We start from the raw sequence: 16814 nt of genomic DNA, 5'->3' as shown, positions 1-16814 counted from the left end.
TTCTTTTTTTTTTTTTAAAGCATTTACAGTTATTTCCCCTGAAATTCATGGAATTATTGGAGAAACCCCTTAGCAAAGCTAGTTAAAACAAAATGTTCCAGAATGGAGAATTCACTATAATATCTAACTATTCACATCCTAACATTTGAAATAATTTTAATTTTAACATATAAAAATCAGATATATTCTCCTGTGACTGATGTTTAAAAGTGAGACAATATTAAAAAGGGTATTTAATCCTAAATCCCACTAAAAAGAGATTTCCAATCAGGTTTCTTTGAAAGATATTTTTGAAATGCCATTAAAATATCATGACAGAGAAATGCAATTGATTGGGGGAGGAGAGGAAGGAGAAGAGGAGGGAAAAATCTCAGAACACAAACTGAAAACCAGTATTCCTTCCTCCCAACATAAAAAAAGAGGTCTTGAACCTTTCCCAATACACTGTTTTGAATGTGGAGGTTAGGAATTCATCAGCTTTGTCCTATATAACCGACAGCTGCCCATGAATGGCACGAATGAAGGCAGATGAATACAGCACAGATGAATTTCAGTGTAACTTTCCTGAAAAGAAAACAAAGGGCTCTTTTCTTAAGCTTTTCAAAGAAAAAGAAAGAAAGAAAGAAAGAAAGAAAGAAAGAAAGAAAGAAAGAAGAGGGACTACAAACTGTACAAGCCACCTCCTGCTTTGATGGAGACTTAATTTTCCAAAGTATAATTCCCTGAGGCAGGATATGTAGGAATTCTCCAACACCCATAACTCGATGGAACTTAATACCATCCATTCTAACCAATTACTAAAGACAAACAAAAGGCAAGCAGCACTACATAGCATTCACTGTGGGGACTTCTCCCCACCTGTCTTCAAAAGAGTACAACGCTTTCTTTCTTTCTCCCTGCCAAAAAGGGGAATATACGTGCTTTAGAAATGATAAACAAAACAAGACAAAAACAAAACAGGGAGAAGAGTTAAATAATGTCTCACGCCTCCCTTGGTTAATCACCAGGTGTAGAGTGAGGACAAAGGAATAGACATAAAGGATCCTGGTAAAATGCATTAAGTTCTCTCCTACATTCTTCTATCCAAATCTCATGAACCCAGACCTGACCAGAATGCAGCATTTAGCAGCTGTGCGTTCATTCTTTCTGTAGCAAGTTTGTTTACCATTTCATTAGTGGTTTACAGAGTCCCCCCCCCGCCTTTAAAATCTCAAGGTTTGTTTTCCTTTTGTTCGAAACAGACCCGTATACCCTCTACATTAGCACAGGTCTAGCAAGCTAAGAGCTGAAGCAGCCTTCTCTAAAAGCCGTTACTTCCTTAGAGAGAGAGGAGGCAAAGTGCTCCTTTGCATTGCTTTTGGCCAATAAGTCATAAGAGTTCATTGTATACTGTCTAACTTTCAAAGAGGGGAAGCAACTAACGTCTGGGTTATGTGACCCAACCGTTCTAACGTCCCAGTTAGACACAGCCTCCCATACAAGGGCCTGGCATCCTAATAATTTTGATGTCACAGCAGGCAGTTGTGTGCGCGCGCCATTCAGGCCTCCTGTAAATCACTGAACAAAACCTTGTTGATCCATTACTTAGCAACAAGGAGACTGACAATTTCCATCACATCTTCAGCATTCTGGGCCAGATCTTAAGCAGAAATAAATGGGTTCCTCTTCATCCACTCCAGTGGAGCTAGGCGTAGTTATAACAGCTGAGAAGCTGGCCCACATTTTCACCCATCAATGTTTTGAATATTAGCCATTGGTAAAAAGGTGGCTGATCTTTTAACCCGAAGTGGGGTTTTTGGAAGATCCATTATACTTTATTTCACACATTTTCCTTCTCCCTAGAGTCTGCTGCACATTACTCCAGCTGCCTCATTGAAAAAAAAGAAAAAAAAAAAGAAGAAGCCTTAAACTCTGGTATTTACATATGTATGTGGAAGCTGCCCTGTGAAACCTGCAGAAATAAAGAGGCACTTTTATAAACCCACAGGAGGTAAAAGTTGAAACAAACGTCAACGTTCTTATCATGGGAAATACCCAAAAGGAACATAATGTGCATTTATATTTGAATTTTCTTCATTCACCTGGGATTGGTGTGCATTTGTTTTCTATTTTTGGTTTATAGTCTTTTGATGAAAATATTCTACACTTGATCGGCACTTCAATATTTATAGAAAATAAATTATCCACACACCACTGTAGTTTGTGATTATACGCTCACGTTTAAACAATGTTAACATTTATGCCTACAGCTCTGCATGGATATTTCACCCCTCTTCTTTTGCCAATATGTTTTAATTCTCTCGGATTCCTTGAGCAGTGCAAGATTTAGCGCTTCCTGAAGGAAAACAACTAGGATTAACATGAGTATACGTGGCTTCTGTTGATTTCTGAGAAGCAATTTGCAAGACTATGTAATATTCTAGATCAAAGGTGGAATGTTTACAGACACGATTCTACCAAGAACACTTAGGGCCCAGTCCAAAAAGCCACTGAATGGAACAGAGTCTTTCCACTGACTTCAATGAGGTCTAGACCAGTGGTTTTCAACCTTTTCATTTGTGGACCCCTAAAAAATTTCAAATGGAGGTGCGGACCCCTTTGGAAATCTTAGACGTAGTCTGGGGTCCATGGACCAAAGGTTGAAACCACTGTTCTATGGTAATGACAAACTTTTGCGGATCCCTTAGACAGTCTGGACATCCCCAGGGGTCCAGGGACCACAGGTTGAAGACCACTGCTCTAGACCAAGCCCTTAGTACTTGATCCAAAGCCCACTGAAGTCAATGGAAAGACTCATAATTGCCTTCAGTGGGCTTTGGATCAAGCCTTTAGTGCATAGGACAGCAAGCACTGTATGTAGGTAAAAGCCATGTTAGGGGTAAAACAAAAGAGCTGGTGTAATACACTAATGACTGGGTAGGTTCTTTATTCTGAGCAAAAGAATGGCAATTCAATACAAAGGAGAAGGGGTGGTATAGCCCCAACTCAGCAAGACAGTTATATGTGTGAGTAATAAATCCCACCCCTGGTCAGCAAAATATTTAAGCACCCCTGGACAGCAAAGTATTCACGGCCATGAAAAACGCATCACGGACCGTGAAATCTGGACTCCTATACTATACAGATTTCATGGGGGAGACCAGTGTTTCTTAAATTGGGGGTCCTGACCCAAAAGGGAGTTTCGGGGCCGGGGGGGTGTCACAAAGGTATTTTAGGGGGGTGCAGTATTTCCACCCATACTTCTCTACTACCGTCACAGCTGGGCAGCTGGAGAGTGCCAGCTGCTGGCCAGACGCCCAGCTCTGAAGGCAGAGCCCCGCCAGCGGCAGGGCAGAGGGAAGGGTGGCAACACCACACCATGTCACCCTTACTTCTGGGCTGCTGCCTGCAGAGCTGGGCGGCTGGAGAGCGGCGGCTGCTGACTGAGGGCCCAGCTCTGCAGGCAGCAGCGCAGAAGGGTGGCAATACCCTACCAGGCCATCCTGACTTCTGCGCTGCTGCTGATGGCAGTTCTGCCTTCAGAGCTGGGCTCCCGGCCAGCAGCCGCTGCTCTCCAGGTGCCCAGCTCTGAGGCAGCACCGCCAGCAGCTGCGCAGAAGTAAGGGTAACAGTACCGCAACCCCCTCTACAATAACCTTGCGACCCCACCCCTTCCTCACAACTCCTTTTTGGGCCCGGGCCCCGACAATTTCAACACTGTGAAATTTCAGATTTAAATAGCTGAAATCATGAAATTTACTATTTTAAAAATCCCATGACCATGAAATTGACCGAAATGGACAGTGAATTTGGTAGGGCCCTACTAATGATGCAAATTACATGCCAGCCTTTTGCTGTATCCAGAGGAAAAGTTGGGTTGGGCAAACTCCCAAAAGGCATTTGCAATCTCAGCCCAGAGTAGACAGAGGGATCTGCAATCCAGGTTTGAAGAAAGCAAAGAAAAATGGTATCCCAAGTTTGCATCAAAGCCCAGGAAGAAGAAGAAAGACATTCAGCAGACAGGGAGCAGTTAGAAAATTATATTAAATAACGGAATACAGAAAACCAAAAGAGAGGCCCTGAAAGATTCATAACAGGAAAAACAACCATGAATGAGGGCTGAGCATGTGACAAGAAAAACTAGCAAATTTTTAAAAAATAAATTCAAAACAGGAGAATGGCTAACATGACAAAGAAAATATGGGACGTTTCTGTACACAGATATCGGAAACTGCATTGAAATGCGACTGGCAAGCAACAAATCAACCAGGGCGAAATAGTCAAATATTCAAACAAATCCCAAAGAGATTTGCTTTTATTAACAATTTTTACACAAAAGACATACAAGACATACTATGCTACTTCAAAAGTTTATTCAGAGAAAATATAGAATGTTCAGACATAAAAAGAAGAGCAGCAGTAGCCACGCCAATGAAGGAAGAATTGGTAGTAACTGAGACAACAAAACTTGGAAGAACAGTGGTCACGGTAGAAATATTGTGACTTGCAATGTAACCTGTAAGATTTTCCAATAGGCTAACTGCATAGGTGGTGCCATAAGAGTAGCAGATAACTAAGTTCCTGCCTATATTCAGAAGTGCTCACCATTGACCTAATTCTGTTCTCAATGAAATCAATGGAAGTTTTACTATTGACTTCAAAGGGAGAAGTTTTACTGTTGACTTCAAAGGGAGCAGTTTTGGTCACCAAAGATTGCTTCTGAAAATCCCGTCTAGAAATAAACTGTGTGCTTGTAACCACATGGCAAAGTGATCATCTGAACTGGTTATATCCAGTACAAGTTGGAGGGTGGGATGGGGAAGAGTTGCTGTGACTCTTGTGTTAACTATATTTGTGTTAACTATATTTGTGCATCCATGCCTACCACGTTTCTTAACCATTGCATTCTGGGAAACTCTCTTAGTAGTGACTCAGTAACGGGCAAAGGATAAAAATTTCAAAAGCACCTAAGTCACTTTGGAGCTTAAATCTCATAGGCTTTAAGTGAAACTCAGGCACTTTTGAAAATTTGACCCAAAGTGCCTGGAGGATATGCAATCAGATCATTTCAGCAACACTTTGGCCAGTGCATACAGGATGCCCTAATTAAAGAGGCCTACGAAAGGAAGGAGTAAGATTGGCCATCCCAGTTAGGAGATCCTAGCAACACAGAAAAACAACAGTGTTGTGACTGGTTACTGCTTTTTACACTGGAAAAATCAACACATGGTTGGCTGCCATGGTACCATACCTGATGTGTACAGCCATACGCAATGGCATTAACTGTTTACAGAGTTTGTTAAAAATTATGGTATCAGGAGTCTACGGGGAAACACCTGGACTTCCATAACTCAAGAGGATGAGAAAACTCTTCTGTATTAACATATTAACAATAAATATCATATGTAAGGTACAAGAGGATTTCTTTATTCCAAAAGAAATGAAGCATATCTGAAATAAGCAAGTGGAAGAGATGCAATAGAGAAAACAACAGTTTCATACATATACCATGGAATTGTGGAAAAATTAGAGAAATACTAGGAAAAAATATTTAAAAGTGCAGTAAATACTAGATAAGAATGAAAATTCCCAAGTTTCCATAGCCAGTTTTGGGCAAATTAATGTACGTGCGCCAACGTGCATAAACATTGGGTTTTTTTAATTTAACAAAAGGAAAAATAGAATATTTTTGAGGAAGGAAAAATAAACTTAATTTTTCATCCCAGGATATTATAATGTACTTGAAAATCCAAGAAAATCAAGTTGGAATACCATACAGAAGTCTAACATATAAGATCTGTCTATAGACACAAACACATCAGAGCAAACACCAGTTTAGGCTAAGAGATACAAACGCAAAATGTTTAAACATCAGGCACAGAGAAGCAATAGGAAGATTATACAATTAAACTAAAAATAAAAAAATATACAAATGAGTGCCCTAGTCTTTCAGACACTGAAGTCAATGGGCTACACATGTCTAGCATTAAACATATGCTTCAGTGCTTTTAGCATTAATGTCAGAGATGGAGAATACAATATTGCATAAGAGATGCAATAGACTGAGTACATGAGGAACAAGAGTACTCTAGCCTCTAAGTGATAGCGAGAGAGAGATCAATGACCAAAGAGAGAGAAATGGATAAAAATAAAGACATTAGTTCCCTGTAAAATTCATACCAGAACAGAAACTACAAAGTCACCGATCATCTTCTTGTGAAGGGTTGAGGGTGAGGAATGAAACAAAATAAGAAATCAGAAGTTGGAGAGGTTTCAGAGTAACAGCCGTGTTAGTCTGTATTCGCAAAAAGAAAAGGAGTACTTGTGGCACCTTAGAGACTAACCAATTTATTTGAGCATGAGGTTTCGTGAGCTACAGCTCACTTCATCGGATGCTCTTGTTGGAGAAGCTCTTATCCAGCTCGAGTTTTGACCAAAGAAAGTGCGAGAGATTGGGACACTTCAACATGTATTTAAAAGCCTCTTTGGGCAAAAATGGGATGATGAACTAAAGCAAGAAGCAAATGGGATACCATGGAAAGATCCAAGGCAATACAGAATAGGAACAGCAACTTCAGCATTGAGGACATATTGGACAGCCTGTAACAGGGAAGCCCCTAGAATGTTATTCACGAAGGGAAGACTGTAATAAGGAAGAGTCAGATTTTTTTTTTTTGAGAAAGAAAAAATACAAGCAAATGGTTTCTCCTCTAAGAAAAAAACCAAATCAAGATGCGATACTAGACACTGAGCAAGTAAAAACACGTCAGGGTGCGATTTTGAAAAGAGTCTTTGTGATTTCAAAATATGAATCCCACTGAAACTCAACCGGACTCCAAGGACCAGCTTAGGGAGCGGTGAGAGGATATTCTACTCATGTAGCAGCAACAGCATGAGAAGTGGGAAGGTGGGGAAGTGGAGTTCCACAAAGATCACGAAGATGACACACACTTGTTCACTTGACGCCACACATCACTGACCTGAAGCAGGAATACGTGGGAGGGTGAAACACTCTGAAGATGAAACATAGTGGGGGAGGAGAAGGAGGGTGAAAAGACTGAGAAGGATTCAACACAGACTTGAAGCATGGGTGCTTGTGGAAAATACCGAGAGTGCAAGGAAATTTAATATGACCAGATTTTTTTTTATTTTTTTTTTAAATTGAACTCACTGGGCTTAATTCTCATTTACACAGAGGGGCCCCTTTACTCTGTCAGAACAACACTGAAGTGGCCATGGTGTAAATGACAATCAGGCCCTCAACATTTAGGCACTGCCAAGAAATAAGCAGGAGAAAGATCTGAGGGGATGAAAACAAAAACCCGCCACACACTGCTTTATGCAGCAGAGAAAAACAATTGACATTTGAGGATGCATAAAAAAAAGGGGGGGGGGAATATAGACTGGAGGAAGTTATTCCAGCACTGTGTATCAAGACCACATTTGGAATGCTTCGATCAGTTCTGGCCATTTTTTTTAACATTAAAAAGGATAGTATAGATATATAGAAGGTACAGCAGAGGGCAACCAGAAAGATACACAGACTGTAGGATCTTAGTTGATCAAATAAAAAGGTTGGAGAGACTATATCCATGCTCCTTTGTAACTTTTAATCTCCTTTTTTCCTTTGAGTTATAGACACACACTTAATTCTGAACGCAACAAAGAGGGGATAGATGTTGCACAACTCCTTGTGCTCGTGTCAAAATCACTTAGAAAGGACATGCACTTAATCTAGAGAAGAAAATAACAAAAGGAATTTAGAAGGTGAAACTCAGAAGGTAAAATTATTTTACACAGCGAGGGACCCATACTGCTTCCCATTGAAGTCTATGGGAGTTCTCCAATTCATTTTTCACTGGGTACAGGATCAGGTATACAGTAGTAATAATACACTATATAATCAATTACAAGGAAAAGCAATGGGAACTATATACATTTCAGAAGAGAGAAAAGTAATTGGAGGAAGAAGTTGTACCATATTATTTTTATCTGCAGGGAGGGGACCAACCAAAGAGCTTCCTGTCCCCTCCTATTCCAAAGCTTCCTATATTGCCAGGAATGTCTATTAACATTGGCATTCAAGGCCTCTATTTATCCACAGAGTAGGTACAACGTGGCCAGCAGCACTATCTGCATCCCTACGCTGCTCTACGAAAGTGCTGATTTGGAATGACCAATTCTAGGTAGGAAAGGACACTGCTCTCTGTGTATCTATTCAGTCTTGGGCCATTAATTCTGTTGCTTCTTTATCCCCCCTTTCTCCCAAGCTGCTTTCTTGGTTTTATTTTTAGCTTATTATCCTTTAACTTTACCTCCAAACATTTGTTTATTATTATTTTATGCCAAGCACAATTCCATTCATTAAAAAGCAGGTTATTCCAGACATTTTTCTGCAACAAGCTCCCTGCTTACTATTTTTTCAGCCCAGAGAGGAATTCTAGTGTCGAATGTGTTTTCTTCACTGTGATTTTCCTCATTATATAGGACTGATGCACGCGGAATAACTTTACACATTTGAATGACCTGCTTGAAAGTATGGCATCTATGTTTAGTCAGAGACTGCTGGTTAAAGTCTGAGCACTGCAGTAGGCTAGGAGTATGCTGCCACCTGGATGTACTGGCTTAACAGTTCAATACACAGGTCAGGTTTCAACCATGTATTTATTCAAGTGATAAAAATTCCACAGTCTAAACATGGAATAGGACTTGGAAATAAACAAAACGTATTTGTATTTCAAATGTCAGATCTCAATACACACACTATCGCCAAAGATTTTAAAATAAAAGTTGTCCATTTATTTCTAAGCCAACTGCATTCATGGTGCAGCTCCAGTGCGACAAATGAAGTTACCCAAGGGATGAAGTGTGCCGCTTAGGACTAGATGGAAAAAGCAAAGCAGAGAGGTTAGACACGAGGTAGATCTAGTGAGACACAGATTTAACCATTCAACAATTGGGCGTGATCAGTAATGGTTAGTTTCTTAATTTATGTAAATTTTCCATCTACCATTTATTCCTCATTCCAAGCATAAAGGGCTGAGCTGTGTCTTATGAACTTGTAACCATCTCAGACTTATTTTATTCTGCTCTGTGATTCCCTTCCTGTTTAATAAGCATGATCATCAAACACAAAGTATTTAAATGTTTCTTCATTGTTCTGGATCTATGTGCATTTGTGTGTGTGTGTATGTACAAACACATATACACAAACTGCAGTCATTGAATTGCATTTCCTACATTTAAGCCATGTGTTTCAAGGTTTAGGACATTGTCTAACTATTGGGTGTTAGAAAGAAACTTCTCCCAAAAGCAGGTCCTTAAGTTCCAGTTACATGATTTCTTGCACCTTCCTCTGGACTAGATGGACACCCAGTCCGATCCAGTCTGGCAACTCCTGTTACTCTGACTAAACTTGCTCTGGAGAATATCAAGATTAACAGTGAACAGCTGGGCAAGGTGTGAAGGATCACAGGTCTTGAATTTGGGCCCACAGGTTGCCAAGAAGTGTCCAGACCACAACTGTTACCTGACAGTTCTGCCAGTCCCCTCCCATGCTGGTTCTGGAGAACTCTGGCCCACCAGAGACTCTGCCCACAGAGCTTCTGATTGGAGCAGATGTCCAGCTCCACCAATTGGCCGGGTGTCCAGCCCCATTGATTGGCCTGATGTCCAGCCCCTCCGATTGGTCTGGGTGCAATTCTAAAACCAGAAAGAGGAACAGGAAGTTGTCTGAGCAACTGAGTGAACTCCTGACCTGATGCTGTACTGGGCTATGACTCTGGCTTGACCACAGGCACTGTTCCCTGGGTCCGAATTGATCCTTGGCATGGCTGATTCCGACTTAACTTTTGGCATAAATACTGACCCTGATTCCAGTCTCTACCCTTGGTGTGATCCTAATTCCAACTCCAGCTCTGGCTTTGGTTCCTAGTGTCTAACTCTGGCTCTGACCACCAGTTCTGACCATCCACACCTTGATCCCCACACAAGGTTACTGTCAATAGATTGAATATCAGGAGATGCAGATTCTATTCCCGACTTTGCCGTGATTTGTTGTGCAACCTTAGTCAAGCCACTTCGGTCAATATTTTCAAACACAAGTGCCACATTTCAGTGCTAAAATCTCACTGACACTTGAAGAATCAAACTACATATTCAGATGCCTAAATAAGTATGTAGGTGCCAAAACTTTAGGCACCAAGGCACAAAAGTGTTGATATGAACCTCTGTGCACCTATGTCCTCATACATCAAATGGACATAAAGCTGACCATCCTTTACAAAGTTCCGTGAGATCCTTTGATGGAAGGTGCTAGAGCAGTACAAAGGAGCAATAATGAAGGGCCCGAACTAAGGTGGCCAGGTGTCTGGTTTTCGACTGGAAAGTCCAGTCGCAAAGGGGACCTGACAGCGTCTGGTCAGATCTACTGACCGAACACCAAAAGGCTGGTTAATGCAGGTGGAGAAGGCGGAGAGGCACCGGGTGATCACCCGCACCAGCCCCGATTCAACCGGGGCCGCCTCCTACCTGCATTGGGCAGCTGCCCCAGCTCCGTACTTGAGTCCCTCCCAACCTGAGCAGAGGGGAAGAAAAAGGGGGGAAAGAGGGGAAAAGCAGCGAGCAACAGGGGGTGGAGAGGGAAGAGGAGCAAATGGAGGGGGGGGCGCCTTGGGAGGGAAAAGGCGGGGCCGGGGAGGTTCTGGTACTCCTGCTGGAGTGTCCGGTTTTTAAATATTACCAAGTTGGCAACCCTAGCCCTAACACAGGGGGCTGACATACTGGAGCCACGCTTTCCCATGCGGCCTGAGTCCAGCAAATAGATACAAAGACTTTGCGCTAATCGGAATTCTAGCACTGGCATCACTTGTACTGGATTTTGGGCCATCATCAAACACAGGCAGCATTGAGAGAGTGTGGCAGCGGCTCAGAGCAAACTCTCATTAACTTCAATGGTAGCAAAGTTAGACCAATGCCGAATGATTTTGAAAACTGCACCTTCGCTATTTTCAGGTTTGTTTGTTTGGTTTTTTAAAGTGATAGTGGAAGTGAAGTGTTTTATTTTTAAACAATCACTGTCATTCTCCATATCTTTTGACTACTTTTCCCCCTTCAGCTTCTCTCTCTCTCTCGCTCTCTGAAAGGTGATTAAGATGTGTCCCTCTTGTGTACTTTACAAAGCTGTATAATACGGTCAAAATGCACTTGCTGGCTTAAAGTGAACCACAGAGCATTAGTTTAAAAATAATTAAAAAAACAAAAAACCCTCAACCAATTTTACTGGGGAAATAGCTTCCTGTGACCACCTCAGGTTTGCATATACAATTTCACATGTCACCACCCTGAAAAATATTAAGTCTCCAGGCTAACTTCCTTTCAGAATCGTCATGCAATACATTAGCCACACAATTTTTCATTCAAATTTTGGGTTGGGTATAAAATATAAAAATGCATAAAGGAGTTTTACACTGCAGCAGTGCCCTTTATCAGAAGGTCTGTAAATCTTAATCAAGCCACTAAACCACTGTTTTCAGTGGTTTCTGACTTGGTAGTCAACATGTGATGTAAGACCAGAGCTTTGCAAGAAACCATTAAGAAAAAAATATTTTTATATTTCTGTTGAGTTTCAGCCTTCCAAGTTTTTGCTTTGCTCTTTTAAGTCTATCTGGACATCTTTAAGTTATAATAATGCAAAGACAAAAAGAAAAGAAAAATCATAAGCAAATTCTCCATTTTAGGAGTTTCTCTACTCTAAATAAATGCAAAGCGTTTTGCTTTAAAAAGAATAAATTTTAGGAGAGTATTAATCAAACCAAAGTGTTTTTTTTTTTGATGAAAAAAAGCCAAACACTAAACCAGCAAAATTAAGGACCTGACCAAAGAATTATGCATATGCTTAACTTCATGTACTGGAATGTCTTTCCTAGAGTTCAATATGCCCACTGTGTGTCTATAAAGTTAAGGACATGCTTAAGTGCTTTCTTGAACTGGGACCTAAGTTAGTAACAACTGACTGTCTTTTACTGTGCCAGGGCAGTAACTGTTTCGACTCACACTTTCACTGAAATCAGCACAAATATACACACAAAAAACCCGTAAGAGTTCAGTATCAAGTGTGCAGATATACCTATCAAATGTGACTGTGGGTGTGCACATGGTGACATCCACTTGTTTTAACGGCATGTTCATCACACCATGTTATCTGATCACCAAAGATATTCTGTGCAGTTGCACATCCAACTCGCCTTGCAATTTAAGCAATTATGCCTTAAGCTTTGTTTGAACTTGCACTTTTGTCCTCGCTGGTTCTGTGCCTTCCCAATCAAACGGAAGCCAAATAAAGGACTGCCAACTTCAAAGGGTTTCTTTCAAAACCTGTGAGGCCCATGCAGTGAAAAGGATACTTCCATGTTCCCACAGCAACAATGTTCCTATGAAATATACTCTGATATTAGTCTGCTGAAACTTAGCAGTGGAACAGACCTACAAGTGTGGATGAAAAAGGCTGTGATGTCCAAAAAGCACTAGCTGCTACGAGCAAAACAAACAAACAAATAAAATTAGAGAAATAACTAAAGTGAAAATTAAAGGACTGGCCTTAGGAGGGATCAGTTTAGAGACCTCTGCATAGGAGACTATTAAAACACTTTGAAGGAGGACAACACTGCACCTAAAAGATAAAAGATGAGCTAGAAATTAAGGCCTACGCAAAAAAACAAGGGACAGCTGAAGTCTCTGAGTATGCTGAAAGATCTGCCCGGACAAGTTGTTGTTGTTTTTTGTGGGAAAAGTGGATCACTAGCTTTGTGCAGCTCAATGGATCTGTTCTTGTCTTGCTGGTCTTCTGAGAACCCCTCTCCTTGCCAGGCTTCTTGTGTGGTTCTGGTGCCACGACAACTCACTCTAATCAATATTTGGAAGGCCCTCTGAGCCCATGGGGATTTCAGATGTCAAAGCACATGAGATACGTATTTTTCCTGACTACGCAGCATCACTTCTGAAAAGGGGATGGGAGGGGAAAACAAAAACAAACAAACAAAAAAACCCACAGATTTGCACCTTTCAGGCAACAGCTTAAAAGAAGGGACTCAGCTGAGCAGTTCTATGCGCAGCCAGGCTCCGGTGAATCAAGACAGACATGTCTTTATATTTCAGTCTCCAGATGAGGCTATGGCCTTTATCAAAGGGAAAATAACAAAGTTCAAAAAGAGCTGGAATACATGGGATTGGGTGCTTTGGACAATGACGGAGCTCAGATATTGCTGCTTAGTGAATTTAATTATCATTGCATCTGCCTTTTTTTTTTTTTTTTTTTTTGGAAACTGAGGTGTTGGGTCTGTTTTGAGTTGCTGCTTTAAAAAAAAAAAAAGAAGTGAGCACACTCATGCATACCATAAAGTAAAACTCAAAAAAGCTTCTGTTTTGAACATTACTGACTCTGTACGTATTCTGTAATGTGTGCCTGTATTTATGAGGGGCAAATATTTTTCTTGGCATGCGTGGAGGGAAGGGAATGGCCACTGAGTCGCAGGAGTGTGCGTAAAGTGCATTGTATTGCTTCCAAAGGGTATCTCCAGATTCTGCCATCCTTACTCCTACCTTTCTCCGCAGTCCCACCAAAAACCAATCCGGCTATTCAAAAAAATAAGTATCACTCAAAATGAGCACAGGTGAGCAGCCATGCTGACTTTGCTTTTAAGTACAATGTGCATGAAATAATAATACAAATGCCAACCCATTTATTAAGCTGTTGGGTATTTTTTAATGGGTTTTAAATGTTACAGGACCCACTCATGTACTTCTCTGTCTCTCTTCTTCTTAAATTGAAATAACATTGCCTTCAACTTCTAAATATATTTGTTTAGGACTGGAACTTGCATGGAAGACAGCCCGATTTACAGGTCTCAGAAGCTTCTCTTGGGGAGGATGAAGGCATCGAGGCAGCTCCCAGACTGCTGCACTGGGCAGCACAGCATGGGGAGGAGACGACAAGCCCTCTGTGGAGAAAGAAGTGGTTCGGGACTATTTAGAAAAGCTGGACGAGCACAAGTCCATGAGGCCGGATGTGTTGCATCTGAGAGTGCTAAAAGAGCTGGCGGATGTGATTGCAGAGCCATTGGCCATTATCTTTGAAAACTCATGGCAATCCAGGGAAGTCCTGGACAACTGGAAAAAGGCTAATGTAGTGCCCATCTTTAAAAAAAAAAGAAGGAGGATCCGGGGAACTACAACCTAGTCAGCCTCACCTCAGTCCCTGGAAAAATCATGGAGCAGGTCCTCAAGGAATCAGTTCTGAAGCACTTAGAGGAGAGGAAAGTGATCAGGAACAGTCAGCATGGATTCACCAAGGCCAAGTCATGCTTGACTAATCTAATTGCCTTCTATGACAAGATAACTGGCTCTGTGGATGAAGGGAAAGCAGTGGACGTGTTGTTCCTTGACTTTAGTAAAGCTTTTGACACCGTCTCCCACAGTATTCTTGCCAGCAACTTAAAGAAGTATGGGCTGGATGAATGGACTATAAGGTGGATAGAAAGCTGGCTAGATTGTCGGGCTTAACGGGTAGTGATCAATGGCTCCATGTCTAGTTGGCAGCTGGTATTAAGTGGAGTGCCCCAAGGGTCGGTCCTTGGGCCAGTTTTGTTCAATATCTTCATAAATGATCTGGAGGATGGTGTGGATTGCACCCTCAGCAAGTTTGCAGATGACACTAAACTGGGAGGAGAGGTAGATACGCTGGAGGGTAGGGATAGGATATAAAGCAACCTAGACAAATTAGAGGATTGGGCCAAAAGCAATCTGATGAGGTTCAACAAGGACAAGTGCAGAGTCCTGCACTTAGGACGGAAGAATCCCATGCACCGCTACAGACTAGGGACCGAATGGCTCGGCAAGAGTTCTGCAGAAAAGGACCTAGGGGTTACAGTGGACGAGAAGCTGGATATGAGTCAACAGTGTGCCCTTGTTGCCAAGAAGGCCAATGGCATTTTGGGATGTATAAGTAGGGGCACTGCCAGCGGATCGAGGGACATGATCGTTCCCCTCTATTCAACACTGGTGAGGCCTCATCTGGAGTACTGTGTCCAGTTTTGGGCCCCACACTACAAGAAGGATGTGGAAAAATTGGAAAGAGTTCAGCGGAGGGCAACAAAAATGATTAGGGGACTGGAACACATGACTTCTGAGGAGAGGCTGAGGGAACTGGGGATGTTTAGCCTGCGGAAGAGAAGAATGAGGGGGGATTTGATAGCTGCTTTCAACTACCTGAAAGGAGGTTCCAAAGAGGATGGATCTAGACTGTTCTCAGTGGTAGCAGATGACAGATCAAGGAATAATGGTCCCAAGTTGCAGTGGGGGAGGTTTAGGTTGGATATTAGGAAAAACTTTTTCACTAGGAGGGTGGTGAAACACTGGAATGCGTTACCTAGGGAGGTGGTGGAATCTCCTTCCTTAGAAGTTTTTAAGGTCAGGCTTGACAAAGCCCTGGCTGGGATGATTTAATTGGGGATCGGTCCTGCTTTGAGCAGGGGGTTGGACTAGATGACCTCCTGAGGTCCCTTCCAACCCTGATATTCTATGATTCTATGATTTTCTGGCTCAGTCCTGCAAACACTTAAGTCCCGGCCTAGTGTAATTACTTGCAGGGAAACTGAAAGATTTATGCTTCCTCCCATCTTTAAAAGGGATGAAGCAGGGTGTGGTACTGCCTTGGAAAGTCCAATCAGGCTTTCCCTAGTTTTGCTGGAGGATCTCAGAGCATGTGTAGTATGACCTCTCACCCTGAAAGAAGGGGTAATTAATCTATAACTCAGGCCCTGCCTACAGTAAGGAAATTTGCACTGTTATAGATAAACCAGTGTAATTTATTTCTGTGTATTACTGGATTAAGCTGCACAGCTGTAAAGCCCCACTTTGCACCAGAGTGGTGTGTCTACATTACGAGTTTGTGCTGGTGTAACGAACTAGTGTGGATTGCCTTACTAGAGACAGAGCCAAAGACATCCTTTCTCCAACCTGCTCTTTAGACTTGGAAGTGAAACAGAGATTTGAAGAAACCCACCAAAAACACAAAAACGGTTTGACAAAACACAAAAACAAACTCTCAAATGCTTAGTTTTGAGTCTCCTTATTCTTGTGATATCATCATTTCACAAGCATGCCAGTCACTATCCATTCCACAACGCCAGCCAAGACCTGACTTTCTAATTCATAACAACCAGAAGGAAAGGTGGAAAGCAGCATAGCTCCACTGAAGCTCAGCAGTGTAACAGCTGTGGATTTGGCCCTTTATCTGGATTATTATTGTTTAAAACAGCAACAGACTACAAGGGATCATGCTACACACAAGACTGCACTTTAATGTCCAATATTTACACAGGCCTTTCATTTTTGTTTTTCAAAAGAATTTGGTGCTTCCCGTCCAATTTTTTATTAACATTAGACAGACATGCCTAGTTTGGTCAATGTGTGTATTCAGAGATGTCACTCAGTTTAATAAAATCACTGATATGTTGGGGGTAGTGTAAAGATGCTCACTAACATGGTAAAACCCTATTAAAGAGAGAGCTCTGATGATCATACTGCTGTATAATGTTTCTCTAAACAAAAGCTCAGTGTTGTAATGATTATTGTTTTGTTTATGATATTTACATGGCAAGCTGTTAAAACTTCCTAATAAATAAATAGTTTGTGCGGGGGAGAGAATTTTGTGCTTACAGAATGTACCGATTCCCATCTAAGGAGCACCTGATACCATGGCGACAGTCACCTTCTACGCCAGAAATACTGTGCACATGTAGAAGTCCCCCTTCCACAAACCAGGTATGGTATAAATA

General features: G+C 41.6%; 1 protein-coding gene across 9 annotated transcripts in view; it reads right to left on the bottom strand.

Moving 5' to 3' along the window:
• Positions 1 to 16814, bottom strand: part of ZNF462 (zinc finger protein 462) — a 108053-nt gene that overhangs the window by 21070 nt on the left and 70169 nt on the right. Inside the window, exon 8 of one of the 9 annotated variants that reach the window (XM_048851938.2) lies at positions 9509 to 9681. The exons of the other annotated variants lie outside the window; for them this stretch is intronic. Coding sequence (XP_048707895.2) covers positions 9509 to 9681 — 173 coding nt within the window. The remainder of the gene's footprint in view (positions 1 to 9508; positions 9682 to 16814) is intronic. 9 annotated transcript variants of the gene reach the window in all.

The sequence above is a fragment of the Caretta caretta genome, chromosome 5 (assembly GCF_965140235.1).
Source record: "Caretta caretta isolate rCarCar2 chromosome 5, rCarCar1.hap1, whole genome shotgun sequence".
NCBI classification, from domain to species: domain Eukaryota; kingdom Metazoa; phylum Chordata; order Testudines; family Cheloniidae; genus Caretta; species Caretta caretta.
This window is presented reverse-complemented; position numbering and strand designations above follow the sequence as displayed.